The sequence below is a fragment of the Oncorhynchus clarkii genome, chromosome 9 (genome assembly GCF_045791955.1).
Source record: "Oncorhynchus clarkii lewisi isolate Uvic-CL-2024 chromosome 9, UVic_Ocla_1.0, whole genome shotgun sequence".
In the NCBI taxonomy this organism is placed as follows: domain Eukaryota; kingdom Metazoa; phylum Chordata; class Actinopteri; order Salmoniformes; family Salmonidae; genus Oncorhynchus; species Oncorhynchus clarkii.
This window is the reverse complement of record NC_092155.1, coordinates 42,565,994-42,585,287: the sequence shown is the minus strand read 5'-3', so window position 1 is coordinate 42,585,287 and position 19,294 is coordinate 42,565,994. Positions and strand designations below refer to the sequence as shown.

Sequence of the window (19,294 nt, the reverse complement as noted above, 5' to 3'; positions counted from 1 at the left end):
TCTGCCACTGCGAGGACGATTAGCTGTCCGTCTGGTCTCCCTGTAGCGCTGTCTTAGGCGTCTCACAGTACAGACATTGCAATTTATTGCCCTGGCCACATCTGCAGCATGCCTAAGGCACGTTCACGCAGATGAGCAGGGACCCTGGGCATCTTTCTTTTGGTGTTTTTCCAGAGTCAGTAGACAAGCCTCTTTAGTGTCCTAAGTTTTCATAACTGTGACCTTAATTACCTACCATCTGTAAGCTGTTAGTGTCTTAACAACCGTTCCACAGGTGCATGTTCATTAATTGTTTATGGTTCATTGAACAAGCATGGGAAACAGTGTTTAAACCATTTACAATGAAGATCTGTAAAGTTGTTATTTGGATTTTTATGAATTATCTTTGAAAGACAGGGTTCTGAAAAAGGGATGTTTCTTTTCTTTTTTTTGCTGAGTTTATGTATCACTGTGGGATTGGATGGGGCAGGAGATTTTTTAAATTTTTATGGTTAGTGCTATCTGGGATTCTTTGGACCAAAGTTGGGGTGACGTCAGAGTTGGGGTGAAATCCCAAGGCGCCATTAATCACTTCCTTTGTGAAATCCTACAAAATGTGTTGCTGCCGCCGCCTTGCGTTTGGTCTCTTCCATCAGCCCCTGTATGAAATGGTATCGGCCGTCGTGTCGACATGGAGTTCCTGGTAAAAGACAACTGTTGTTGTTATTACTTATTTTACAAGTACCACTTTAGCTCAAAATGGACATTTGTGTTCCGTCTATGTTTATCTTAACATTCGTCTCTCTAGCCTTTAAAATTAAGCTGAAACATAATGTTTGTTGAATGCATGCAGTCACATGCTTTAATATCACCTGTAATCGATGGAAGTGATTAGTTAGCTAGCTAATGCACTGTAAAAGGGTTTCCAAAAACCGTTGACAGCTGCATGTCTAACTAACGCTACTGCACCTAGGCACGAATGGAACCCGATGCTATCAGCACTTTGTACCGTGAATATAGTGGGTATCCCACCCCTATTTCTGCCTTCGTGACGGCGAATGACTACATGGCACTATTAAACGGCACGAGTTTCACTTTAATTGCAGGTGAGACACTGCGCATACACATACACACACACAATAGAGATGTATAGAGATCGCAACGTTGTAACTGTCCCACTATGGTGTCTGTGAGCCCACCGGTAGCGCCTGAGGCCATCACCATTTTGAAGTCGTCAATTTTCTTCTGCTTCTGAGTTGTTTAACAAACTGAAAGGGCGTATTTAAAAAAAAAAATTGAACCTTTTATTTAACTAGGCAAGTCAGTGAAGAACAAATTCTTATTTACAATGACTGACTGTAATGTAACCAGAAACAATTAGGGTGTGGGGTTTCTCGCTTCCTCTTCGGTCTCTGCTGCTACCTTAGAGTTACATAGAGGACTCACCTTTGTGTCTGTGCCATAAACCTGGAAGTGTATTTTTTTTATTTATTTTGACTTGCACGTATGCTATTATGTTTGCTTGGTTGGAAAAAATTGTTTGAATTACTTTTTTAAATGTATTGATAAAAAAAAAAGAAATCATAGTTATTAACCTCTCCTTTGCCTACACCTATCAGAGTGGAGTCAGAGTGAGAACTTCCAGGGAACCAGACTGCACTATGCCCAGCAGTGGACACTGATTCAAAACTACAGTAAAGAGACCGACATAGACATCCAACCACCAAGCCCCTGCAGCCTTTTACACGGCGAGTAAGTAGACAGACGGGCAGATTAACACTCCCCCACCACTCATTCTCCATCCCAGTGTCTGGTGTTGATGAAGTAATGTGTGTAGTGTAGGTATTTATTTAAAGGTACGATAGGTCCTTCTCTAAGCTGCCATTTTCCATGCTTTCTTCCTTCCTTTCTGCTAAAATAGATTGCTGAGTTCCTATTCCCTGTCTGGAGATCTGAAGGCGGTTGTCAGGGAAACCAGCGGTCAGTTTGCTGGACAACAGTTCCTAGAGGTAAGGATGGAATTGTCTGGCTGTGTCGGTCATCATTTGGCTAAATTCCTTCACCCATCCGGATATGGTGCATACTGGTTTGCTTGAACTTTTATAGGGTCTGTTCATTTTCAGGTGTGGAGCAACAGCAGCTTAAAAAAGATCATCCATCTCACAGCTCTCAACAAACATGGGAGAGTGTATGAGGATGGTAAAGGCCTTTTCTTGGGTGGTTTTAATGCCTACGGTGCTCTGAGTATTCTGTCCGATGCTAGACATTTTCCACTGTGGACCTAATCAGGGCCATTTGCTTGAATTCATCAGCCAGTCACTCTCCATGTCGGTCTGTCTCTTGTTCGCCGTCTGTTTATGTGCAGCTCAGTTTGGCTGCCTGGCCTGGTCTACATGTGAGAGCAGGCTGCTGTATGTAGCTGAGGGGAAAAGGTCTATAGGAGAGTCATACACTTCAGCCTCCAGCCCATCAGCTGGAGAGTCAACAGCAAGACCCTTGGGAAGCCCTTCTGAGAAGGTATCTGAAACACCCTGATCACTCCTCTATTAATTGTCTTTGTATGTTTAGCCATACATTCAGTTGGATGCAGTCTGTGACTTTTGGGTGGTTCTGGAAGTACTCTTTGGATTGCTGCTATGTTGCGTAAACATGATCCAGTGTTTATTTTATTTTCATGGCTTCAACACCCTTCCTTTCCCCTGTTGTGCATCAGGACAGGAGTATGTACTGGGAGGACTGGGGGGAAGGCTTGACCAGTAAAAGTGTCCCAGTGCTGTGTGTGGCCGACGTGGCCAAGGGCACGGTAACAGTGCTGCAGGGTGTCCCTTCACATGTTTCCCCAGGCCAGGTGAGCACAAACGGGGCCTCACACACACACACACACACACCCATGAAGGTATTAGCAGAACATCATATGGTATTTGCAACTTCACTGGAAGGATCACCAGTCACATGTCTTGTAATCATGTAAGTCTATGTAATATCATGTTATGCCATGTACAGTAATTGTTGTCATGCTGATTGTCTGTCTGGTTAACACAGGCTCTCTGGGCCCATGATGGTGAGTGTGTGTTTTTTGTGGGCTGGTGGCATGAGCCCTTCAGACTGGGCCTGAGGTTCTGCTCCAATAGGAGGTAAGGAGCAGCCTGTGTAGTCTACCATGTTTACGTCATCTCACTAATCAATATTCCAGAGTAATAGACTGATCAAGAGATGCCCTTGTGTGTTATTTTAGAAAGACTAAAATGAAAACATCTGGTTTCAGGTCAGCTCTGTTTTGTCTGGACCTGGAAGGAAACTGTGGTGAGTATTTTATGTGTTGATTGGTTCATTGTCATGGTAAACAACTTGTTAATTCGCAGTGAATTAACAACAAAGCTTATCTTTGTAACAAAGCCTCAAACCTCCAACCCTTTGTCTATCCTTACACAGAGTGTCTGTCTGGGGACACCAGCTCCGTCTCGTCCCCCCGTCTGAGCCCTGATGGACGCTACCTGGTGTACCTGGAGGGACAGGTGTTTGGCCCCCACAGCCAGTGTCTCACCATGCAGCAGGTGAGTCCCCAGCCCAGCCTCCAAACTCCCAGACCCCCAGTCCAGACCCTTCCCCTCCCAGCCTTGCCCCTAGTCCTCAACGTTACCTCCAGACCCCCGCTCCCAGCCTTGCCCCTAGTCCTCAGCGTTACCTCCAGACCCCCGCTCCCAGCCTAGCCCCTAGTTCTCAGCGTTACCTCCAGACCCCCGCTCCCAGCCTTGCCCTAGTCCTCAGCGTTACCTCCAGACCCCCGCTCCCAGCCTAGCCCCTAGTCCTCAACGTTACCTCCAGACCCCCGCTCCCAGCCCCTTCATGAAGGAACTGTTATCGCCTTATCAGAAAGAAGCAAGGATGGTCTGGAGGTCAGTGGGGAGTGCTGTTTATGCTTCGCTGGTGGTACTCTGCACTATTATACTGTTATATCCGTACCTTCTCTCTGTCCACAGTATGACCTGGAGATGAGGAATATCTCGTTGCTGGTGGACGTAGTCAATAGGCCAAAGAAAGGTACAGAAATTGAATAACTTTAACGCAACATTTTGAACTTGACATAGAATGGCACCTCATTCCTACTGCACTTTCCATCTCTTGCTTCTCACCCATTTCCTTCCCCGGACCAATCTATCAATCCCTCTCCCTCCCGTTCCTGTGACCTCCCCCTTGTCTGTCCCTAGATGAGTTTGCTGGGCTGTATGAGGCTCTGCCACCTCGTTGCTGGGCGTCAGACAGCCAGAGAGTGGTCTTCAGTAGCGCCCGGAGGAACTGGAGGGTATAGTGTAAACATGCACACAAGCGGACGCAAATAACTTTGTACTCCATGATCTCACTTTCCCATCTCTCCCTCTCTCCCAGGACCTCTTTGTAGTGGACAGGACCACTAGGAGAGTAACCCGCATCTCTGACCGTAAGCTCTCCTCTCCTTCTTTTATATGATTATTAGTCTGTTAGGTTTTCATCTCGAGCCTCTCAAACTGAAACTAGTCCGAACTGTAGCAAACCGTTCAATCTTTCTCTCTCCCCTCAGCTGAGAAATTTGGGAGCTGGAAGCTGCTCACCATCCAGAATAACCTCATGGTGGTCCACTGTTCCCATCTGAACGAGGCCCCACGCCTGGTAATACAGTATTGTGGTCATTCATATATCGCTCCTGTCATTCAGGTTACCCCTATACAGAGTTCTGGACATTCAAGTTACGCCTATACAGAGCTCTGGACATTCAGGTTACCCCTATACAGAGCTCTGGACATTCAGGTTACGCCTATACAGAGCTCTGGGCATTCAGGTTACCCCTATACAGAGCTCTGGGCATTCAGGTTACGCCTATACAACGGTCTGGGCATTCAGGTTACGCCTATACAACGGTCTGGACATTCAGGTTACGCCTATACAACGGTCTGGACATTCAGGTTACGCCTATACAACGCTCTGGGCATTCAGGTTACCCCTATACAGAGTTCTGGACATTCAGGTTACCCCTATACAACGCTCTGGACATTCAGGTTACCCCTATACAGAGCTCTGGACATTCAGGTTACGCCTATACAGAGCTCTGGACATTCAGGTTACCCCTATACAGAGCTCTGGACATTCAGGTTACCCCTATACAGAGCTCTGGACATTCAGGTTACCCCTATACAGAGCTCTGGGCATTCAGGTTACGCCTATACAGAGCTCTGGTCATTCAGGTTACCCCTATACAGAGTTCTGGGCATTCAACGCTGTGATCATTTAGGTTACAGTATTTTCCATTAGCACCGGCTGTCGGCTATACAGCCGGTTACACACTAATTTTCACCCGGGTACTGTTTCCACTTAAATGAACTATGCTACTTTTTACAATTCACAAGTCTGGTGGAAAGAGTCCACAGAGCCCTCTCCCACTAAAATGAATGATATGCATCTTATAGCGCGTGTCAGTAAGTGAGCGATGACAGGGAGACGCTGCTGGTTTGACAGTCTGCTGTCTGTCCCGCCTCTCTACCTCCTGGGTGTGTGTGTTGTGTACGTTGTGCTTGAAGTCTATTTGCACGTCCCAAATAATGTGGTAACGATGAGTCAAAATCCACTTAGTACATTCTTTTCTGGCACATTAACTTATTTTCTCCATGGTGATTTTAGCATGTAAATCTTGGTGGGACAAACTCCCTCCAAGTTTTATTTTTCGGTGCATGTTAGCAAATCCACTACACAACACTAAACAGTACATTAAATTGCACTATAACGGTGACCAACAGTGCCCACAAAACGGCTAAGACCTACATAAAGCTGTCCCAGCTATAGAGCTTTCTTTTCAGCGCCTGAGTGAATCCTTACCACTGCTACACCTGCCTGTCAGCGGAGCCTTGTCTGGCAGCGAAACCCTTTCAGCCACATTTGCTGCCTTTTAAAAAAATAATAGCTAATATGGCTGACTTGCTTAAATAAATGTGTCTTGAGATTTCCCAGTTCAGTTTCCAGTTGTTTTGAATGCTGCAGAAGTCATGCTGGATTGACAGCATGGCTAATGTATTCAACCTTTTCTGGTCCATCGTGTTCAATGTTTATCCTTTTCAACACCCACTCCACTGAATAGCAGGCTAGTAATTGCTTTGCAACGTTTGCAGTTAGCCACGGATTCCTTCCAAATCACTCATTGTTGAATTAGCGATTTCCAACTTGGTGTGTAATGTTGATGTCCAACGGCCGACGAGCACCAAGTTTTGTCGTCATTTCTCTTCATATGACAACGATTTGCCAGTAGATTGTCGACTTAATTCATGACTGCTCGCTAAGATTTTGAATGTATGACGTTGACATGGTCAGTACAATCAAAGCTACGGTAGATATAATGTGATTTGAGGTCATTTTATCTGTGGCCAATGACCTTGAGCCTTCTTGGATGGGCACTGCTAATGTAACTCAATGGATGCGTTTCAAACATAAAAGACGCCCTCGTCCACTTACCCTCGCCTTATGCCCTTGGGGGAATCCCTGCTGCCATATTTGTCGTCGGTCCAAATGATTAGCCAAGCAAGGGAAGTTTCCAACGTAAGCCCCTCAGCCCTGGTTTTTAATGGAATTTGCGGGTGTGCAATTATGTTCACTTCGGGGCCTGAAACGCCCCATAATTCAGTTCGCGATTATTGTACATCCGCTAAGAAATGTCAGCCAAAACGTAAAACCTCAAGGTCAATATGGAGTCAACAGTAAGTAAAAACGAATGTAAATAAGTTAGAAATTGTGCTGCTAATACAAACACGTCTCATAAATGTTTTTGTTTGGTTAGCTTTTGGAAATTGTAGAATTAAAAAATGTTCCTTCAAAGTTCCAGCTAGGCAGGCTAACGCTAGCTATCATACAGTTGGCGTATATTAATAAATATATAGTTAATATAAATAGACATGCACTAATTGACTGTAGCGCATATAAAGCACCCACAAGCCACCTGTGGCTGAAAACACAATCATCGCAGGATGAACGAGTGATGAATTTCTGGTCAAGGGCGGTCCATTTAAAAATCATTCCTTCCTCCCTCTCCCCTTGCTCTGCAAGTGTATACTCATCAGAAGTCATGATACGTCATCAGAAGTGTCCACTTAATTTGAGAGCTGAGGAGAAAGGATGCGTCTTTTAAGTGTTTGGAATGCAGTCTATGACAGCACCCAAGGGGCTTGAGTTTTCGAACTCTACCTGTAGATTTTGCCGTGACCTAATGTCCCTGTGAGTGACAGAACACAGCCAATCACGGCGCAACTAGGGAACACATGCTTGTGTGTAACAAAATCGTAATGGAAAGGCATTTAATTTGCTGTATCAAGCAAGAAGGCAGTAACTGCCATCTAGGGTCAAAGATCATGTCAATGTAAATAAAAAAATGACCTCTTAGTAAGACAACCACATCTCCAATGATCTGCCTACAATTAATTTGGCTGGACAATAAAACAAGTCCTTTTGTTTTTTGTTTCACTCTGAGCATTTACTGCTCTGTTGCTTGGTAGGGCAGAACTGTGATTTGATTGACAAACAAGCTTGACTCAAATGTTGTCTAACCTGAGAAAGTCGATCTCATATCCTTACCATTTCAACTACGTTGTACGATAGTATCGTATCGCATCGGGACAAGTAAACTAAAGATCTCGTTTTGTATTTTCGATATGAACTCGATCAGGACTTGCCAGACAGTGACGTTAAAGTGAGTGACTTGTCAGTAGTCTACCGAATCGCATCGGTAAGAGCTCATTTGGCTTCATCTTTCGCATACTGGTAGCTTTTTTTGTCTTATCTTGTCTTAATAAAATACCATTTGAAGAACAAACATTGTGGCAATTCATATCTTGCAGTAAAATTCTTTAATCTCAAGAGAAGACTGGATAAATGTTTTATAAAGGTTTCTTTGCTTACTTAAAAAAAAAAACTAGTCCTGATCATCTAAGCCTAGACGATATTTAATAAAAACTAGTCCTGATCATTTAAGCCTAGATGAGATTTAATAAAAACTAACAATACACTGGATTCATACATTTCAGTCATTTTAATTTTAAACACAATACCAGAAAAAAAATCTAATTTAGGAGGTAAACTCAGTATTCAATCATTTGATTATTTTGGCTGGAATCAAGGCATTAGAATGTATTAGAGGCCACCAAAATGGAGCTTGTTTCCCAGAAAATGATTAACCGCCTGGGTGATCCCACCTGGTTACTTTTTTATATTTGGTTAGCTACTCCATGTGCTTGTGGGAAACACTGAGGTTACCCCTATACCACACTGTGGTCCTTTAGGTTACCCCTATACCACACTGTGGTCCTTTAGGTTACCCCTATACCACACTGTGGTCCTTTAGGTTACCTGGTCATATCCCATCATGTACAGTTGTAGTACATTATCATATACGCATTGTGTAATTGCAGGCAGTGGCTTTTCTTCCGTTGGCCGGGGGGGAGGGGGAGGTGTCCTGGGACCCTCTAGGTGAGTCGTGTCTACGTGGCGCCATCGTCAATGTTCTGGACATCATCCCTACGCCCCAGGAGGAGAACCCAGAGTACTGTGAGTCAGTCAATGGTGGTTTAGAACTTGTCTGGTTGCCATAACTATGTCCTTGAGAAAAAAAACTAATAATGTTAAGTTGTGTGTCTCTTATGCAGCTGGCCTAGACTTCGGGGCCCTGCTGGTTACGTCAAACCACCTTCCGTCACGCACCAAGGTCCCTCTGGTGGTGTTTATCCATGGTGAGAGAAACCTCTGGACAATCTAGATCCTGGGCCCATATTCATAAAGTGTCTCGTAGTAGGAGCGCTGGTCTAGGATCAAATCTTCGCTGTATATTTAATTTGTATAAAAACTGATCCTAGATCGGCATTCTTATTCTGAGACGCTTTTATGTATATGGGAACCGATCTATGAAAGAGCTCACGGCGGACTCACTGAAGCTTATTTGTGTTCTTTCCCAGGCGGGCCGCACTCCCAGTTCTTTGCAGAGTGGAATGTCACTACAGCAGTCCTGGTCAAACTGGGCTTTGCTGTACTCATGGGTAAGATAGTGGACTTCCTCCTTGGCTCAGACCCACACACTGGTATCCACTGATAGAATATTGTTTCTCTCTCTGTGTGTTGTAGTGAATTACCGGGGTTCCACTGGCTTTGGCCAGGACAGCATCCTCTCTCTGGCCGGTAACATCGGGAGCCAAGACGTCAAGGATGTGCAGGTACCGAGTGAGCTCTCAGCTGAAAATATCTACAGCCAGAGCCTTCAATACAACTGTGTTTCTCAACCCACGGTGCTAGTCAGGTTGCTAATTTGTATTCTAACTCAATACTACTAACACATCTTGTGCAACTAACCTCAACCTAACTATCATTCCCAGAGGGCTGTACTAACTGCCCTTGCTGACCAAACTGCTGAGAAGCTCTTAACCCTTGACCCTGATAAAGTGGTGGTGATGGGTGGGTCCCACGGGGGCTTCCTGGCCTGCCACCTGATTGGCCAGTACCCAGACTTCTACAAGGCGTGTGCCGTCAGGAACCCAGTCATCAACGCTGCCACCTTACTGGGAACCAGTGACATCGTGGACTGGTGAGACTTGACACTCTCTGTCCCTGTCTATCAGTGTATAGGAGTGGAGACTGTAAAACACTAAAGTGCACTAGTTGGGGGATGGAAAGTGTGTGCACTGCATATTTAAGACTGTATTTGCATAGTACTTGTATTTTTTTAAATGGTTATTTTTACAATGTGATTAATTGGTTGGTTGATGGATAGTTGTCCTTTGTCTCCCTCTACCTTTCTTAGGCGTTACTCTTGTGTGGGGCTGCAGTACTCTTATGACCAGCTGCCCACCCCAGAGGCTCTCACCACCATGCTCCAGAAATCCCCCATATCCTACGCACCTCAGGTTTGATGTTCATGCACACAAATACAAGCACGCTCCCTTATAAGCTGTCAATGAGACAAGCATATCATTTGGTTTCCTCTGTCTGTGTCCAGATCAAGTCCCCAGTGCTCCTGATGCTGGGGGGTAAAGACAGGAGAGTGTCCCCTCACCAAGGTTTGGAGCTGTACCGCTCTCTGAAGAGCAGGGGCTCCCCCGTCAGGTGACAACCGCTTGTTATATTATCCATCATCCTGCCCACATGAAAAAATAACTACAGATTACTATAGAATTTGGCTCAAATGCATTAAGAAGGAAAGAAATTCCCCAAATTGACTTTTAACAAGGCACACTTGTTAATTGAAATGCATTCGGGTGACTACCTCATGAAGCTGGTTGAGAGAATGCCAAGAGTGTAAAGCTGGCATCTAGGCAAAGGGTGGCTACTCTTAAGAATCGCAAATATAAAATATATTTTGATTTAACACTTTTTTGGTTACTATATGATTTCATAGTTTTGATGTCTTCACTATTCTATAATGTAGTAAAAATAAAGAAACCCTTGAATGAGTGTGTCCAAACTTTAGACTGGTACTGTAGATGAGAACTCTCTTGGTACATAGTATGGTCTACAGCTTATCATGAGGTATTTGATCTCAGGTGACCCAAAAACTTGAGACTTCCTTAAAATTAGAGTTTGTGCACCAGCTATTGTTGACACTCCTCCTACCCCTCTCAGTTTACCCGACGCTGCCTTCTGATCTTGCCAGTGAGGTGTATTGTCCTTGTTCAGCCAAGACTCCTCGACTTATAGGATATTGCAGTTCTTTAGGTCCCGTTGAAAGGATAGTCACCCTCAGAGCTTGTCTAGTTTGTTCTCTAGTGATTGTACGTTCACCAACAAAACAGACGGCAATGGCGGTCTAGATGCGCGCCGACATAGCCTAATCATGACGCCGCCGCTCTTTCGCTGCTGCTTCCACTTTCGAGTCCCGGGGATCAGGGCCAGGTCTGGGGTCAACAACCAGAGCTGCCGACTCGTTGAAGTAGAAATCTATATCCGAATCGAGGTTAGTGATTGCTCTTCTGATGTCCAGAAGCTTTTTTCCGTCACAGGAAATGACAAATTATGTACAAATGAAGTTTAAGCTCAGTGGAGGATAAATCCACACAAAATAGCAGAATTTGTTCAGGAGCCTGTAAGACGGCAGCTATGCAGCGCCGTCCTAGTTTAGCAATGTTATTAGACGGTTCGTTGACCTGTGAACTCTGGGCAGTGTTTGTTAGGTACCCGACGGAAGCAAAACAAACTGAAACAGGGCGGGACTACCTGAACTTGTCCAATAAGACATTTGTTGTTTTTGTTTTCCTACATTGTCTGCTCATAAATACAAGTGTGCTTCCCCCCTTGCAGGTTGCTTTGGTTTGCGGAGGACGCCCACTCTCTGGCTCGTGTGGACACTCAGGCTGACTGCTTTCTCAACGTGGTGCTTTGGTTCCAGCAGCACCTCCACCTGCACTGAGCCTCTACTGGTATGACTGGGGACACGCACAAAGAAGAACTGTGGAATTAAGACAGCCACACATGTGTGTGTACTGCACTCCCTTTGTACATTTCAGTTGTTACCAGGTTCTTCTGGTGTTGGTTTTCTATGGTTGCATCATGTTACGCCAGCAATAAATGTTTTGTTGAAAAATGACATCCTTTTGCGTTGATTGTAAATTGTGCACAACCTTCCGTGAGCTCCATGAGGCAATGGATGATTTACTGAACTGCAGATGTGAGATTCCTGTGGAGTTGTCTGGAAAGCATCCAAAACACCAGTGTTGGGGAGGCTTCTCTAAAAATCTAGTTTGCCTTGCTACCCATTACTTCACACTGGAAGACGTTAAGCTATACTGAAGCGAGACATAGCTGATTTAACTGTTTTTAATTCCAAGCACAGATGGGACCCTTGGAACTGAATTTACTTAGGCATTAATCATGCAAAGACATTTCTTTGTGACATGGCGGCAGTGAGATTCAAACCTATGATCTTCTGTTTCCTATCCATGGAATTAGTCTACTGCACAACCAGAATGGAGATGGCGTGTCATGGTTTTTTAAAACTCATACGAGGCTGTTCATTTGTCTAATCAAACAAACCCCATTTCAAAGGAAACAAACACACATTAAGATTAGGTGTAGCCAATTAGTCGGCACAGCCAACACACCTGAACGTTACTAAAGTTTCCTTGTGGATTTTATGGGAAGTTTTCTTAATGTTCTTGGACTTTACATAGAACCATGAGAACGTTCCTATAACATGACCTAAAATGTGACCTTGTTTGAACTTTTAAGGAACGTTCTATTAAAGTAATTACATTATTTTGTAAAGTCCCTTAAATGTGCTGAGAATGTTCAAAAGCCAAGCAACTATCCTGCACCATTCCCAGAAAGTTGTGGGAAGGTTGTGTGCAAATAAACCACGTTCTCACCAAGCGCTAAGAAACATATGGTTCTCAGAACGTTATGTGCTAGCTGGGTAGTTCACTGCATCCAAATTACTTTGTGTTCATATGAAAATTGGAAATGTCATAGACTACAAATTGCAAGACTGATCACTTTGTGGTCGTATGTTAAAATAATGTCATTTATTCTATTAAACACTGTTTCAAGTGAGAAATAGGCAGGTCGGTAACACTTTACCTGACACTGTGTCATATGTCAAACAGCTGATATAACTTGTCATATGACCAATATGTTTACACCTGGTGTGACATATTGTATTGTGGCTTTTACTGACACCTAAGTTTCAATCCACATTCATTCAAATGAGTTTTCTCCCTGCCAAGAAGTTTCTTTTCATTTGAAAGTTTGTTAAATCCTTTGTCATGAAATCTTGATTTTTTTTTTTCTCTCATATTTTAATTCAGCTTGTAGGAAATTCACTTTGACACTTTCGTGAAGCATATTGACCATCCCGTGTCACTTGACTTGGACTAAGAAAATACACTTTATGACACTGTCAAGAAGCGTTGTGACCATCAGAATCATATAAGCCTGATAGGCCTATCAAGGTACATGCCCTCTATCAGACGTCAGTCAAAAATAGTCTTGTCCTACTCCTGCATTCATCCTGGTCATCAGCAACTGAGCTTTAGGGTAGGTGCATGTCTGACAATTACAATTTAATATAGTCAATACATTTTTTAAAATGACGTAATGTTTTGCCTTGTGTGGCAGGTTTTGTGAGTTTGAGACACAACAGGACTGACACGCAATATATGGCACAACCGGTCTAAATGTGTCATAGCCGTGTTATAACAGTTTATGACAAGTTATGTCTGCAGTTATGACTGTCAAAGTGTTATGACTCTTGGTGTCAAGTAAAGTGTTACCGGCAGGTCTGATGCCGAAAAAGAAACAAAATTATTGCATATTTTATTTTTGTGGAAAAAAATAGGTTAGCTTCGGTAGTTAGCAACACCACTACATGGCACAACAAGTAACTAACTACTGAATTTAGTTCCCTACTCCCCAACACTGCAAAACACCATTGTCAACTGCAGACAAAAACACTTACCTGCCATGTTCAGACAACACTCACTCCCACAAGGGAACAATGGCACCTCTACAAATAACGTAACATACACAGGGGACACAACCACACCTTCATAGATACCATTCACACTCGGTATGAAGGTAGAACTGACGATCTCTCCATGGTAAAGTAGTCTTTTTCAGGCAGATGGTGTATAATCCAATACTTCAGCCCTCCTTTGGTGAGATTGAAAGAACTCAAAACAATGTGAGAGAGAATCTGAGGATAGGGGAAAAAAATGCAGTTTCAAAAATGTACTCCTGTTTTAAATTTTCCTCATGACGAATTTATTTGAATATGAATGTTTCTGTTACTGTAGGGCTAAAACAGCAATACCTCTAGATTACTATAATTTATGATGGGTTGAACCCAAGCCGCCATCGCTTAACCATATTTCATGGTCATCTGTAAACATGTGGTTCTAGTTAATCTGATGTATCCAACCGGATCTCAATTTACCATCCTGTGGAGTGCAGTGCAGTTCTGGTATCCACCACCAGAGAGCAGTAGTGGGTGGTGGTGCTGTTGGCTGAGACGACTCTATCTTTGACCATGGCAGCATGGCTAAGTCATCATCGTGTCCTCACCTCTGCTGTTGATGTTGGCTGGTGTCAATACTGAGCAGAGAGGTAACAGTAGTACCCTGATGGCTAAAACATAAGATCAGAACCCAGTAGAGAGAGAGAGAGAGAGAGAGAGAGAGGCAGGTTGAAGGAAGGAAACAAGCACTGTCGGGGGGCAAGAGTGGACCCAGTGGCACAGAGCGAGAGAAGTGGGCCGATCTGTAGAAATATGGCTCTGTTATACACTGGCCTTTGTGTTACGGTTCTGTATTTCAATGGTGGCCTGTGGCCTGTGTGAGGGCTGTTTCCGTATTGTCTGTTGTGTGTCACGTGTTGATGTCATAGTGTCTGTTTGTGTACCTCCCTACCTGTTACTCATTGTTTATCAGAATCTTAGTCTGTACCCAGTTAACACATTTGGTTCCTTGGAAATTGTGGGAACAACGTTTTTGGTTTCACATTGGTTCTGTGAACGAAGCCATACGTTTCCTGACGGGTAAACGTAACTTTTTTTAAAATGTTCTGAGAACGTAAGTGAACATTTCTCCTGTTCTGGCGACGTACATTTTTAGGTTGCAGGGAGGTTCTGAGAACGTTTTACTATGGTTCCCTGAAAGTGTTCATGGGATGTTTTATTAACCTTCCGAGAATGGAAATGATAGGTTATTTGAAGGTAATTAAATAACAAATAATAATAAATAATAATAATAACATAAATTAAATTAAATACATGTTTTAATAACACTGCTTGGTTAGTTTGACTCTTTTTAATTCCAAGCGCAGATAGGACCCTTGGAAATGAATTTGCTTAGGCATTAATCATGCAAACACTTTTTGTATTGAGGCAGTGAGATTTGAACCTATTACTTTCTGTTTTCTATTCATGGAATTAGTCCACTGTGCCACCAGGACATAGCTAGCATTCTGTGTTTTTTATATTTTTATTCATACTAAGCTGTTCATTTTAGTCAATTCAAATAGACCCCATTTCAAAGGAAACACGCACTCATTAAGATCAGGTGTGGCCAATTAGTGGGCGCGGCCAACACACCTGAACACAACTATGAGGACGTAGAAGATTCTTACTAGTGTTTTCTTGTGGTTTTTATGGAACGTTGTCTTAATGTTCTGAGGACATGACTTTAACTAGAACCTTGATGAATCCTGCAGAAAAACAGTATGCAGAAGTACTGAAATTCACACAGAAAACGTTTGTTTCTTAATGTTCTCAGGAACAATTTGAGAGCATGACCTGAAATACAATCATGACGAAGCCTGTAGGAAATGTACTGAAAGTCCCACCTAAGAAACATATGGTTCACAGAATGTTATATGCTAGCTGGGCAGAAATCTGTGGAAATGACCACAGGGTCTCCCTACACAACTCCACACCACAGTAATCTGTTCCATTGTATTCTCTACTTATACACCAACCCCGCTGTCAGAGATACTGTAGAGTCAGACACTCCTGTGTGTGTGTCTGGGAGAGTGGGCTTCGCCGAAGGGCCTGTGTGACCATAAAGCCTTAAAAGCCAGTGTGATGGGAACTGGGCAGCAGCTACCCAGTTTAATTCAGGTTCACTGCACTGCTCTGTGAAGACTGGACCTTTGACCAGCTCCCTGTAGCTCATCCACACATCTGAGGCCTTACCCACTGTGAGGTCAGAGGTCATACATAAACAGGATGCCTGTGAACCCACGCAGCCTCTGGTCTAGCTGACCAGGGTCACCAGGTGGTCAGCATGACCAGTGACCAGTGAGTGCCAGCCTCACGGTAGTTGTGTTTCCTCTGACTTGAATGTAGCATCTTTCATCTGAGGGACATAGAGGATAGGTATAAGGATCATATAAGGTTTCTAACAGCAAGAGCGAGAGTCATGTGTTAAGAATTTCCAGACGGAGAACGAGAGATTCTCAGCTTTGTGTTCAGTAGGTCAATAATGGGTCACGTACCTCTCTCTCTCTCTCTCAATTAAATTCATTTTGCTTCATTGGCATGACGTAACAATGTAGATATTGCCAAAGTTTACTTTGGATATTTACAATATGTAAATAATAAGAATCAGAATTGTCAACGGGACAACAGTAACAACAATAACCAAGGGTCAAAATAACCATACATTCAACAATAACAATAGGCATACAGTAGAGTACATGTGCAGGTTGATTGGTCTGTCAGACACTGTCCCTACAACATGGACACCGTGCGGTTATACAGTGCCTATTCCCTACTCAATAACCATATTACGATCACAGGCAAACATCCAGTGGCAAAAGCTGAACTGTCAGTAAAGGTAGTGGTGATGAAGTGCTGTAGAGCGCAATATCGCATGGTGACGTAATGGGTATCTCAGCATGAGTTGTCATATAACTCAATGTAGAGCAACCACATGTGAAAACTGTGTTCATTTTGGCGAGGCCCCACTTTCAGACCCCTGATTGGATCCTGGAGGAGCGATGAAGACCTCTGGCTGAAGGAGAGAAAGGGTCTGCTGAGAGAGACAGCCTGTCCGCTCCCAGGACCTCCCAGGCCCAGAGAAGAGGGTCAGAGACACCCACAGGCCTGGTCACAACCAGGGGCTTGAGTTCCACTTGACCCTGGCCTGCCCTCTGCATTGTGTGGGGAGGTTTTCCGTGGCGCCTGGTTGCCTTCCGTAACGCTCTGCTGTCCTGAAGCTGTTTCATCCACCTCCCCAGCCCTCAGTGCCCCACTGTGGGTTGCAGGTCTCGCCTCAAAGAGACCCCTCTGGTTCCTTCTTAATCCTGGGGCCCTCAGCATCCTCAGAGGAGAGGCGCCCCTTTATTCTGTCTCTCCTTCCTTCCTTCCTTCCTCCTTCATAGATTCATTCACTCCATTCATCCCATAAAAACACATATCTCCATTGTGCTCGGCCGTCACACATTCATGCATGTTTTCTGCATATTAAGGGAGCGAGGTCTTTTTTCAGTTTCATTTACATAACTTTCTCCACACGCAAAAACTGGATGAGGAGAGAGAGAGAGAGAGAGAAAGGGGAGACGAGAGGAGAGAGTGAGAGACAGTCAAAAACATCAATGCAGTAATTCATCTAGTTGAGATCAACAAAAACATATACCATTACATATACTGTTCCCTGTCACAGGCAACCTCTGGTTGAGAGATCAGTTTGTTACTCAGGTCACAACCAGAGGGAATGCAGTTGAGCTCTATATTCTTTAATCTTTGCAATATCCTTCTCTGTCTCGCTCTCTCTCTCTCTCTCTCTCTCTCTCTCTCACTTCCCTCTCTCTCTCTCTCTCTCTCTCTCTCTCGCTCTCTCTTTCTCTGTCTTTTTCTTTCTCTCTCTCCCTCTCTCTCTGTATCTCTCTCTCTCAATTCAATTAAATTCACTTTATTGGCATGACGTAACAATGTCGATATTGCCAAAGCTTATTTGGATATTTACAATATAAAAAATAAATTAAAATGAGAATCAAAATTGTCAACAGGACAACAGTAACAACAATAACCAAGGGTCAAAATAACCATACATTCAACAATAACAATAGGCATACAGTAGAGTACATGTGCAGGTTGATTGGTCTGTCAGACACTGTCCCTCAACTTATGGCAGGCAGCAATGTACTGCGCTGCCAACCCACAGCTCTCTGCGTCCTCCCCCAACAGGACGGGTAGCCTACTCTCATCAGAGAGGTCTTTGAAACCTTGAATAAGGGTTTCAAATTTGGGGAAATGACACTCTCTAATTGTTTTATATTTTTACATTTTGTCAGGAAATGCAGCTCCGTCTCAGGTTCTGCTGTTGTGCAGTGGTTGCACAGCCTTTCCTCTACAGGGAGACAGGTTTTCCTGTGTCTTACCCTTCTCAACGGCAAGGCTGTGCTCACTGAGCCTGTATTTGGCGTTGTTCTGCGTTTGTGTCCATTTGAATGGTGTTGTGTTTTAAAATGGGTTGTCCGTATGTCACCATTTTGTATCGCTACTTCCTCTTGTTTAGATTTTTTACGTTTTTTTACAATTTTGCCACAAGTTGTCTGTGTTTATGGACACCTCAATTAGTGTCAGCTGCCTGCTGTTGTACTGTGCTTTTTTTTTTAGTTCTGAGTGAACGTCTATAGTTTTAAAGTCTCACAGGAATGAAGGCGTAATTCACCATTATGTGGGTCTCTATCCTTTTGGTTGGATTGTGTTCTTTTCCTTATAATTTTACAATCTGCATCAAACCAGTTGTCATCTGTGGTCTTTTCTCTTTTGTTTTTTATCCATTTCAATTGTGTTTCTTTTGCTGTTTGCATGAATATATAGTTGATGTTGTTTTAATGCTAGATTGATGCCTTCCTCACTGTGAGTGAATGTGGTATCCAGAACGTTTTCTCAGAGTGTTTGAACATTTTGGTTACAGGTTGCTTTCTGGTATTCTTCTGTGCTGTTTTGGGCCCATCTGTATGAATATCTGATGTTGTACAGCTTACTGGGCTGTGAATGTCTGATGTTGTACAGCTTACTGGGCTGTGAATGTCTGATGTTGTACAGCTTACTGGGCTGTGAATGTCTGATGTTGTACAGCTTACTGGGCTGTGAATGTCTGATGTTGTACAGCTTACTGGGCTGTGAATGTCTGATGTTGTACAGCTTACTGGGCTGTGAATGTCTGATGTTGTACAGCTTACTGGGCTGTGATGTTGTACAGCTTACTGGGCTGTGATGTTGTACAGCTTACTGGGCTGTGAATGTCTGATGTTGTACAGCTTACTGGGCTGTGAATGTCTGATGTTGTACAGCTTACTGGGCTGTGAATGTCTGATGTTGAACAGCTTACTGGGCTGTGAATGTCTGATGTTGTACAGCTTACTGGGCTGTGAATGTCTGATGTTGAACAGCTTACTGGGCTGTGAATGTCTGATGTTGTACAGCTTACTGGGCTGTGAATGTCTGATGTTGTACAGCTTACTGGGCTGTGAATGTCTGATGTTGAACAGCTTACTGGGCTGTGAATGTCTGATGTTGTACAGCTTACTGGGCTGTGAATGTCTGATGTTGTACAGCTTACTGGGCTGTGAATGTCTGATGTTGTACAGCTTACTGGGCTGTGATGTTGTACAGCTCACTGGGCTGTGAATGTCTGATGTTGTACAGCTGACTGGGCTGTGATGTTGTACAGCTCACTGGGCTGTGAATGTCTGATGTTGTACAGCTTACTGGGCTGTGAATGTCTGATGTTGTTCAGCTTACTGGGCTGTGATGTTGTACAGCTCACTGGGCTGTGAATGTCTGATGTTGTACAGCTTACTGGGCTGTGAATGTCTG

At 43.7% G+C, this 19,294-nt stretch overlaps 1 protein-coding gene across 1 annotated transcript; it reads left to right on the top strand.

Moving 5' to 3' along the window:
• The first annotated feature begins 616 nt into the window (after positions 1-616).
• Positions 617-11,562, top strand: LOC139416341 (acylamino-acid-releasing enzyme). The gene is made up of 22 exons (XM_071164860.1): positions 617-682; positions 953-1,085; positions 1,599-1,731; positions 1,901-1,988; positions 2,103-2,178; positions 2,345-2,496; positions 2,693-2,827; positions 3,022-3,113; positions 3,245-3,282; positions 3,412-3,533; positions 3,960-4,020; positions 4,188-4,282; positions 4,366-4,417; positions 4,538-4,626; positions 8,403-8,538; positions 8,637-8,720; positions 8,943-9,023; positions 9,109-9,197; positions 9,357-9,565; positions 9,782-9,884; positions 9,977-10,083; positions 11,275-11,562. Exons 1-22 carry the CDS (start codon positions 671-673, stop codon positions 11,381-11,383), a joined length of 2,196 nt encoding a protein of 731 aa, XP_071020961.1. The 5' UTR covers positions 617-670; the 3' UTR covers positions 11,384-11,562.
• The last annotated feature ends 7,732 nt before the right edge of the window (positions 11,563-19,294 follow it).

Bases quoted from the DNA above. Each gene is read 5' to 3' on its own strand.
- LOC139416341 (XM_071164860.1), top strand. The intron at 4,627-8,402 runs GTAATACAGTAT...GTGTAATTGCAG, and splicing joins TGAACGAGGCCCCACGCCTG to GCAGTGGCTTTTCTTCCGTT. The intron at 10,084-11,274 runs GTGACAACCGCT...CCCCCCTTGCAG, and splicing joins AGCAGGGGCTCCCCCGTCAG to GTTGCTTTGGTTTGCGGAGG.